The sequence below is a fragment of the Procambarus clarkii genome, chromosome 47 (assembly GCF_040958095.1).
Source record: "Procambarus clarkii isolate CNS0578487 chromosome 47, FALCON_Pclarkii_2.0, whole genome shotgun sequence".
Classification (NCBI taxonomy): Eukaryota; Metazoa; Arthropoda; class Malacostraca; order Decapoda; family Cambaridae; genus Procambarus; species Procambarus clarkii.
The window spans coordinates 10359615-10370092 of record NC_091196.1 but is presented as its reverse complement, the minus strand read 5'-3'; the positions used below and the strand labels follow the sequence as shown (position 1 = coordinate 10370092).

At 41.8% G+C, this 10478-nt stretch overlaps 1 protein-coding gene across 1 annotated transcript; it reads left to right on the top strand.

Moving 5' to 3' along the window:
* The first annotated feature begins 5647 nt into the window (after nucleotides 1–5647).
* On the top strand, nucleotides 5648–7033 carry LOC123763062 (serine/arginine repetitive matrix protein 1-like). Its single transcript, XM_045750010.2, has one exon. It carries the CDS (start codon nucleotides 5648–5650, stop codon nucleotides 7031–7033), a length of 1386 nt encoding a protein of 461 aa, XP_045605966.2.
* Nucleotides 7034–10478: the final 3445 nt, after the last annotated feature.

Here is a 10478-nt window from a genome sequence, read left to right as displayed (position 1 = left end):
ATATATATATATATATATATATATATATATATATATATATATATATATATATATATATATATATATATATATATATATATATATATATATATATGGCACAACTCTCCTAAACACGAGAGTTAAGTATACAACTTTAGAACACTTTCCCACCAGGAGACTCGAACCCTAGCCAGCACAGAAGCCTTCCAGCAACTGGCATAACAGGTACGCCTTAACCCGCTCCACCACCCGCTCAGACCCTTAAAAGAGATGGTAATTTCGGAGTATTTAAATACACCAAAGATCAACACCTCCCAAGAGCACTAGAGCAAGTGAGGGGTCATTTAGACGTTAATTTCACCAAGTCCCTGTTAATATGGGAAGACACAGTGTCTAGACACAAGACAGAACAAGATGTGGTATTAATAGGGTATTAATTTCATCAACACAAGACAGAACAAGAGTATTAATAGGGTATTAATTTCATCAACACAAGACAGAACACGAAACAATGGATATTGAATAGAAGTGTTTGTAGAAAGCCTATTGGTCCATATTTCTTGATGCTTCTATATTGGAGCGGAGTCTTGAGGTGGGTAGAATATAGTTGTGCAATAATTGGCTGTTGATTGCTGGTGTTGACTTCTTGATGTGTAGTGCCTCGCAAACGTCAAGCCGCCTGCTATCGCTGTATCTATCGATGATTTCTGTGTTGTTTACTAGGATTTCTCTGGCGATGGTTTGGTTGTGGGAAGAGATTATATGTTCCTTAATGGAGCCCTGTTGCTTATGCATCGTTAAACGCATGGAAAGAGATGTTGTTGTCTTGCCTATATACTGGGTTTTTTGGAGCTTACAGTCCCCAAGAGGGCATTTGAAGGCATAGACGACGTTAGTCTCTTTTAAAGCGTTCTGTTTTGTGTCTGGAGAGTTTCTCATGAGTAGGCTGGCCGTTTTTCTGGTTTTATAGTAAATCGTCAGTTGTATCCTCTGATTTTTGTCTGTAGGGATAACGTTTCTATTAACAATATCGTTCAGGACCCTTTCCTCCGTTTTATGAGCTGTGGAAAAGAAGTTCCTGTAAAATAGTCTAATAGGGGGTATAGGTGTTGTGTTAGTTGTCTCTTCAGAGGTTGCATGGCTTTTCACTTTCCTTCTTATGATGTCTTCGACGAAACCATTGGAGAAGCCGTTATTGACTAGGACCTGCCTTACCCTACTATTAATACTCTTGTTCTGTCTTGTGTTGATGAAATTAATACCCTATTAATACCACATCTTGTTCTGTCTTGTGTTAATGCCACATCACCCCTTCCACCTCACTCAAATGTAGATATAAAATCGGAGATGCGTAAGTTCTATTCAGTTGTGTATTTGTGAACTAAAGTCTTTGAAAATGTAATAAGTTTTACGAAACGCGCTCGTGTCGCGTCAGACTAGAAATAAAAATGAATTTTGGAGAATTGATTTTTGATTTACCTCCAACAGTGAAGCGAAATGTACGAAAGATTGAGAAAATTCGTGTTAGAATTATTAATCTTACTTTTTCGGTCATATTTAATAATATATGTCTACAGGAAAGACTGCTACCAAAATATACTAATATATATATATATATATATATATATATATATATATATATATATATATATATATATATATATATATATATATATATATATATATATATGTCGTACCTAGTAGCCAGAATGCACTTCTTAGCCTACTATGCAAGGCCCGAATTGCCTAATAAGCCAAGTTTTCATGAATTAATTGTTTTTTGACTACCTAACCTACCTAACCTAACCTAACTTTTTCGGCTACCTAACCTAACCTAACCTATAAAGATAGGTTAGGTTAGGTTAGGTAGGGTTGGTTAGGTTCGGTCATATATCTACGTTAATTTTAACTCCAATAAAAAAAATTTACCTCTACATATTGAAATGGGTAGCTTTATCATTTCATAAGAAAAAATTTAGAGAAAATATATTAATTCAGGAAAACTTGGCTTAATAGGCAAATCGGGCCTTGCATAGTAGGCTGAGAAGTGCATTCTGGCTACTAGGTACGACATATATATATATATATATATATATATATATATATATATATATATATATATATATATATTATATATATATATATATATATATATATATATATATATATATATATATATATATATATATATATATATATATATATATATAACAATATAACAATATATAACACAGAATAACAATAGTGATAATAATTTAGTAATAATTCTAATGTCGATATAGCAAACATTGAAAATGCAATACTTACCAGCTAGTATTATGAGTTATCATCTCACAGTGATAGACATTTTTCCCTGTCCATGTATGCAAAATTCTTTTTGAAGTTAGGCATTTCAAAAATTGACATATGCACATCGAATTATCTTTCTGTCGGTCATATTATATTCGCCATATTTAAATAAAGCTATAAATTTGTGTAATGCAGCTCTTATTTTCAGGCGACATAAATTGTAGACGAAAAACATAACATAAGCTCCACAAAAATAGAAGTCCATACTCTGTATGCGTTTTCTGATCATTTATTCTTTATATTCTTCAAAATAAGATTGAAATTCTTGCAGATAATGCGAATGAAATTCTATCTTCACCCCAAGATTGTCTAACAGGGTAATTATAGCTCCTTAAGGTTTATTATGTACATATACATTAGTCCAATGACACATCATCGATACACATGATTTTTCATCTAATGTTTTTAAAGTAAATACCACTGGATCCTTATTCAATTTCTTAAAGATTCTCCGTACATCGTTGGCTAATTAACATTCGAATTTATGGCTTCTTCCCCTAAACGAAATTGTTCAAAATATTGTTTATTTCCAAACAATTCATGTTACTTATCCTCGTGTTTCACAAATAAAACGTCGGTCAGCATTAATTTTCATAGCCCCAGTAGTAGGGTCAAACAGTAGTACAACTTTATTTCCCACAATGGCTGTATTAAATTGCAATGTGATTCTTAAATTCTCTATAGCTTCTAAGGAAACTGTGCCCTTTATTTCTTCTAATAATATATTAAAGGCCAGCAGTGTTCGTCCTTTAACGAACGAATCTTAGGATAAAATATTATCTTCATTAAATCCTAAAGCTTTCAAGACCGTTTAATATAATTTTGAACATTTATGGGGAAAATCACACACTATATTAAATAAACTAGTACCATTCACTGAAATATATACGTTACTCAATGCAATATTATTAAAATATAATGAGTTTAAGGTATAATCTCCAGATATAGCTTCCATATCAATAATGGACATATATAACTTCTCAGGGATCACTAACTCCCAGGGTTGGTCCATAGTTAATGATTTTTGGCTCTGCCCGAGAATATAGACTTTAAATAGGGTTTTATCAAATATATACATCACTGCTCCATTATTTTGGGCTAGTGATCTGTTAATAGCCAATAGACCAGAGGGAAATGGGGTCAATCTATCAGTCCATACGCGGGCCATCTTCATATTATATATATAGTTCACAGTTCGACGAATCACTCCCAATGACCCATTTATCGCTATCTAACTCTTAACGTAATCTTACATCTACGTTATCCAATATATATATATATATATATATATTCACTAATGGATGCAATACCAGCAATAATTTAAAGCATGTATGAATATCTTGTTCTTTCATATTAGCCATTTTCGCATCCTGATATATTATGGTTATAGCGGATGTTGACGGCTGCAGTATCGGCAGAAGCTGACGGCGGCAGCAGCAGAAGCTGACGGCGGCAGCAGCAGAAGCTGACGGCGGCAGCAGCAGAAGCTGACGGCGGCAGCAGCAGAAGCTGACGGCGGCAGCAGCAGAAGCTGACGGCGGCAGCAGCAGAAGCTGACGCCGGCAGTAGCAGAAGCTGACGGCGGCAGCAGCAGAAGCTGACGGCGGCAGCAGCAGAAGCTGACGGCGGCAGCAGCAGAAGCTGACGGCGGCAGCAGCAGAAGCTGACGGCGGCAGCAGCAGCAGAAGCTGACGGCGGCAGCAGCAGAAGCTGACGGCGGCAGTAGCAGCAGAAGCTGACGGCGGCAGTAGCAACAGAAGCTGACGACAGCAGTAGCAGCAGAAGCTGACGGCGGCCGTAGCAGCAGAAGCTGACGGCGGCAGTAGCAACAGAAGCTGACGACAGCAGTAGCAACAGCGTTCTCATCAGCAGGTCGTGGAGTCGCCGGAACGCTTTTAGCATAATGAGATCCCCGGGATAATGGTGTATAAACACGGTGAGAAGAGCAGCCAGCCAGCCCATCATCGCCACGTTATAGGGCAAACCTCCACACTTTTCCTCTCTCCTTGTTCCCCTTCTACAGTGATGAGGCAATAGTCTTCTGCATCCTCATACTGGCTTTGTTCCCTGAACAATGTACACTAGTTGCTCCGCCTGTGCCGAGATGAGACAATAGTCTTCTACACTTTGTTCTCTGTAGTATGTAGAGTTTGTTCAGTCTCACTTTTGTCTGGGACTTGCCAGAAGTATTACAATACCTACCAAGAGTCTGCGAGCGTATATTGCTTATCTGCTTGTGATTCAATTATATCTTTAACAGAAGGAGTTGTAATGTTATTAGACCTATAAAGTGAAGCTGTTCCATGCAGGCGGTGTCCCCTCACGTGTGTCCTGGTTCATGACCAGACAAGTGAAGCTGTTCCATGCAGGAGGTGTCCCTCACGTGTGTCCTGGTGCAAGACCAGACAAGTGAAGCTGTTCCATGCAGGCGGTGTCCCCTCACGTGTGTCCTGGTGCAAGACCAGACAAGTGAAGCTGTTCCATGCAGGCGGTGTCCCCTCACGTGTGTCCTGGTTCATGACCAGACAAGTGAAGCTGTTTGGTCAGAGTCATAGTCACAAAGACAGTGATAAGCTCTTCTTATCTACTTATCTACCAGGTTTATCCCACTGTACTACTGTTCTTAGTTTTGCTTCTGGATCGTCTTTGATGAACGATCACTCCATCTGTATAATGTCATCCAAAACAGGACCATAAGGCGATCACACAAACCAATGTGTTTCGTCAAGTGTAGTTAGTTAGACTTATAAATAATTACATCAGTTATGCTGGACAATGTATATTAATAAGTATACGTGTGAGAGAGTGTTCTCTCAGTTTCTCAACTGCTGACTCAACGTTGCATGTTAAAGAGCTGTTGCATATGCACAGGAGTCGGGAATTGTGATCGCAAATTGTGCCCTCCCATGTGCACAAGAGCGTGCACGTGAGCTATTTCTATTTATCTCAACTCTGTCATTACCTTGCTCATTAATCTTTCTCATGTCTCACTCCACCTCTCCTCTCTCTCCCTCTCCCCTCCTTCCCACAATTTTGCTTTGCCTCACGTCTCTTCCTCTTCCTCCTCCTCCTGGACCTTCTCTCATACTCTCCGTAACTTCCCTTATTTTATCTTCTGAGGCTCCCTGGCCATGTCTTGGAAACCTCCGGGACGTGTGTGTGTGTGTTCCTTCCCTGATGGCCCCGACGACCGCCTCGCCCACGTCAAGACCCCCACGTCAAGACCCCAGGTCAAGACCCCAGGTCAAGACCCAAGGTCAAGATCCCATGTCAAGACCCCAGGTCAAGACCCCAGGTCAAGACCCCAGGTCAAGACCCCATGTCAAGACCCCAGGTCAAGACCCCAGATCAAGACCCCAGGTCAAGACCCCAGGTCAAGACCCAAGGTCAAGACCCTAGATCAAGACACCAGATCAAGACCCCAGGTCAAGACCCCAGGTCAAGACCCCAGATCAAGACCCCAGGTCAAGACCCAAGGTCAAGACCCCAGGTCAAGACACCAGATCAAGACCCCAGGTCAAGACCCAAGGTCAAGATCCCATGTCAAGACCCCATGTCAAGACCCCATGTCAAGACCCCAGGTCAAGACCCAAGGTCAAGACCCCAGGTCAAGACCCAAGGTCAAGACCCAAGGTCAAGACACCAGGTCAAGACCCCAGGTCAAGACCCCAGGTCAAGACACCAGGTCATGACCCCAGGTCAAGACCCCATGTCAAGACCCAAGGTCAAGACCCAAGGTCAAGACCCCAGGTCAAGACCCCATGTCAAGACCCCATGTCAAGATCACATGTCAAGACCCCAGGTCAAGACCCTAGGTCAAGACCCCATGTCAAGACCCCAGGTCAAGACCCCAGGTCAAGACCCCAGGTCAAGACCCCAGGTCAAGACACCAGGTCAAGACACCAGGTCAAGACCCCAGGTCAAGACCGAAGGTCAAGACCCCAGGTCAAGACCCCAGGTCAAGACCCCAGGTCAAGACACCAGATCAAGACCCCAGGTCAAGACCCCAGGTCAAGACCCCAGGTCAAGACCCCAGGTCAAGACCCCAGGTCAAGACCCCAGATCAAGACCCCAGGTCAAGACCCCAGGTCAAGACCCCAGGTCAAGACACCAGATCAAGACCCCAGGTCAAGACCCCAGGTCAAGACCCCAGGTCAAGACCCCAGGTCAAGACACCAGGTCAAGACCCCAGGTCAAGACCCCAGGTCAAGACACCAGGTCAAGACCCCAGGTCAAGACCCAAGGTCAAGACCCCAGGTCAAGACCCCAGGTCAAGACCCCAGGTCAAGACACCAGATCAAGACCCCAGGTCAAGACCCCAGGTCAAGACCCCAGGTCAAGACCCCAGGTCAAGACACCAGATCAAGACCCCAGATCAAGACCCCAGGTCAAGACCCCAGGTCAAGACCCCAGGTCAAGACCCCAGGTCAAGACCCCAGGTCAAGACCCCAGGTCAAGACCCAAGGTCAAGACCCTAGATCAAGACCCTATATCAAGACACCAGATCAAGACCCCAGGTCAAGACCCCAGGTCAAGACCCCAGGTCAAGACCCCAGGTCAAGACCCCAGGTCAAGACCCCAGGTCAAGACCCCAGATCAAGACCCCAGGTCAAGACACCAGATCAAGACCAGTGTTGCCGGGTCTGGTCTTGGCTCCTTCTCCCCACCAATATTGCCTCGGATTACTGAAGAAGTCTTCAACTAAATAATTAAGACAAACGACGGCCATAATCTGCGTCAACCACAACATGTTTTACTGTAGAAAGTTTTCAAGAACGTTTACCTAGGAAATAATTTTATGTTTTGCTTCGATCCGTAAAATGATGATAATGATGATGATGATGATGGAGCATGAAGCGAGAGAGAGGTTGATGAGGATGATATCGGGATATTACAGCTGAGGGCAGATAATGGTGAAGGGGAAGATGTAAGGAGAGGGGAGAGGGATAATAGTGAGCGTCCATGTTTGTACAGTGAGGAGATAATGAGAGACTCCTGGACACGGTGAGGGGTAACTGTGAGGAGGGTGACCTGTCTGGCGGGAGGGAGGGCTGGCAGGTGGGAGGGAGAGAAGGAGGGCTGGTGAGAGAGCCAGAAAGTAATGGAAGCAGGGTAGGCAGGTGAGAGAGTGAAAAAGAGAGGAGATGAAGAGAAAGAATTGGAGGGAGGGACAGGGAGAGATGGAGGCCAGATGGAAGCGAGGGAGAGACAGCCACACGCACCATGGACCACAACAGGAGAGTCAACCTTAATGGAGTCAGGGCGACGAAGACTCCTTAGAGCTGAGGCCAGAATCAACCGCTCTCCTCAAACTGATTATTGAACAATTATTGAATAAATGAACAATTTAGTATACATAGTGGAAAATTTCCACATGGCGCATATTGAAAAGACTTTAACATAATCATAAAAACCGCGCCTGAGCACAGAGAAGGTAAACTAGCAATAGTACTGAGACGGTAAACTAACAGGTATGTAAATAACCTAAACTATCAGGAATTAAAGAGAAGGTAAACTAGCAACAGTGAAGACATTGTAAACTATCACAAGTGAAGAGAAGACAAATGAACAGTACAAATAAGTAAACTAGCGGAAGTGCAGACAATGTAACATTACAGGAATGAAAGAGAAGGTAAACTAGCAACAGTAAAGAAACTGCAAAGTATCACGAATACAGAAATGGTAAAGTAGAAACAGCGATTTAAAGGCTCAAAATGAAACGTGCTGGGAGCATAGAACAGCTAGCTTGTAAGAATATGAACAATATAATTAAAAAATCAGTCAAATTTGGAGGAATCACAGAACCTACCACAAGCGACGACAAAGTAAACTAGCTGGAATAGCACAAGGTATACTTAAATAGCAGACAGAAGGTAAACTAGCATGAAGAACATATTATGTAAACCGGAGTGAACCACAGAACATACAGACTAGCAGCAAGTACATACTAGGTAAACTATCAGGAAGCACGGACAAGGTCAACAATCAGGGAGCACGGACAAGGTCAACAATCAGGGAGTACGGACAAGGTCAACAATCAGGGAGCACAGACAAGGTCAACAATCAAGGAGAAAGGACAAGGTCAACAATCAGGGAGCACGGACAAGGTCAACAATCAGTGGGCACGGATAAGGTAAACTATCAGGGAGCACAGACAAGGTACACTATCAGGGAGCACGGACAAGGTCAACAATCAGGGAGCACGGACAAGGTAAACTATCAGGCAGCACGGACAAGGTCAACAATCAGGAAGCACGGACAAGGTAAACTATCAGGCAGCACAAACAAGGTCAACAATCAGGGAGCACGGACAAGGTCAACAATCAGGGAGCACGGACAAGGTCAACAATCAGGAAGCACGGACAAGGTAAACTATCAGGCAGCATGGACAAGGTCAACAATCAGTGAGCATGGACAAGGTCAACAATCAGTGAGCATGGACAAGGTCAACAATCAGGGAGCACGAACAAGGTCAACAATCAGGGAGCACACACAAGGTCAACAATCAGGGAGCACAGATAAGGTCAACAATCAAGGAGTACGGACAAGGTCAACAATCAGGGAGCACGGACAAGGTCAACAACCAGGGAGTACGGACAAGGTAAACTATCAGGGAGCACGGACAAGGTCAACAATCAGGGAGCACGGACAAGGTCAACAATCAAGGAGTACGGACAAGGTCAACAATCAGGGAGCACGGACAAGGTCAACAATCAGGGAGTACGGACAAGGTAAACTATCAGGGAGCACGGACAAGGTCAACAATCAGGGAGCACGGACAAGGTAATCAAATAGATGTTCACAGATGGCATTAAACAAGCAGGGAGGTCAGAGAAAGTATACTAGCAACTCGAAAAGAAGAAGTGAAAACTTCTTCCCTTCGAGGAAGGGAAAAAACGAATGGAAAACTAATAAATAACGCAGAATATACAAATCAGCAGGAAACACAACGAATAAATTTTAGCAGCAAACAACTCACAAAGTAAATCAGTAGAAGCAGAGGGAAGATAACTCAGCAGTATGTACATATTAGTTAAACTAGCAGAAACACAGATATATAGAACCTATGAGGATGCTAAAATAATGAGTAACTGCAGGGATGGTAAACTAGCAAGATGATAGAAGGTAAACTAGAACAAAGACAGAAGGTAAACTAGCAAGATGACAGAAGGTAAACTAGAAAAAACAGAAGGTAAACTAGAAAAAATACATAAGGTAAACTAGCAAGAAAACTAAAGGTAAACTATCAAAAAGACTGAAGGTAAACTATCAAAAAACAAGATAAACTAGCAAGAAAACAAAAGGTAAACTAGCAAGAAAACAAAAGGTAAACTAGCAAGAAAACAAAAGGTAAACTAGTGAGAAAGCAAAAAGGTAAACTAGTGAGAAAGCAAAAAAGTAAACTACCAAGAAAGCAAAAAGTAAACTACCAAGAAACAAAAGGTAAACTATCAAGAAACAGAAGGTAAACTAGCAAAAAACAGAAGGTAAAATATCAGAAGACTGAAGGTAAACTAGCAAGAAAACAAAAGGTAAACTAACAAGAAAATAAAAAGTAAACTAGCAAGAAAATAAAAGGTAAACTAACAAGAAAACGGAAGGTAAACCAACAAGAAAACATAAGGTAAACCATCAAAAAGACTGAAGTTAAACTAGCAAGATGACTGACGGTAAACTAAAAGGAAAACAGAAGGTAAACTAACAATAAACACAAGGTAAACTAGCAAGAAAACACAAAGTAAAATAGAAAAAACAGAAGGTAAACTAGCTATAAAACAGAAGGTAAACTAGCAAAAAAATCATAAGGTAAACTAGCAGTAAAACATAAGGTAAACTATCAAGAAGACTTGAGGTAAACTAGCAAGAAACAGAAGGTAAACTAGCAAGAAAACTGGAGGTAAACTATCTAGATGACTGACGGTAAACTAGCAAGAAAACTGAAGGTAAACTATCTAGATGACTGACGGTAAACAAGCAAGAAAACTGAAGGTAAACTATCCATATGACTGACGGTAAACTAGCAAGAAAACACAAGGTAAACTAGCAAGAAAACACAAGGTAAACTAGCAAGAAAAACAGAAGGTGAACTAGCAAGAAAACACAAGGTAAACTAGCAAAAAACACAAGGTAAACTAGCATGAAAACACAAG

Bases quoted from the DNA above. Each gene is read 5' to 3' on its own strand.
- LOC123763062 (XM_045750010.2), top strand. From the start codon at position 5,648: ATGTCAAGACCCCAGGTCAAGACCCCAGATCAAGACCCCAGGTCAAGA.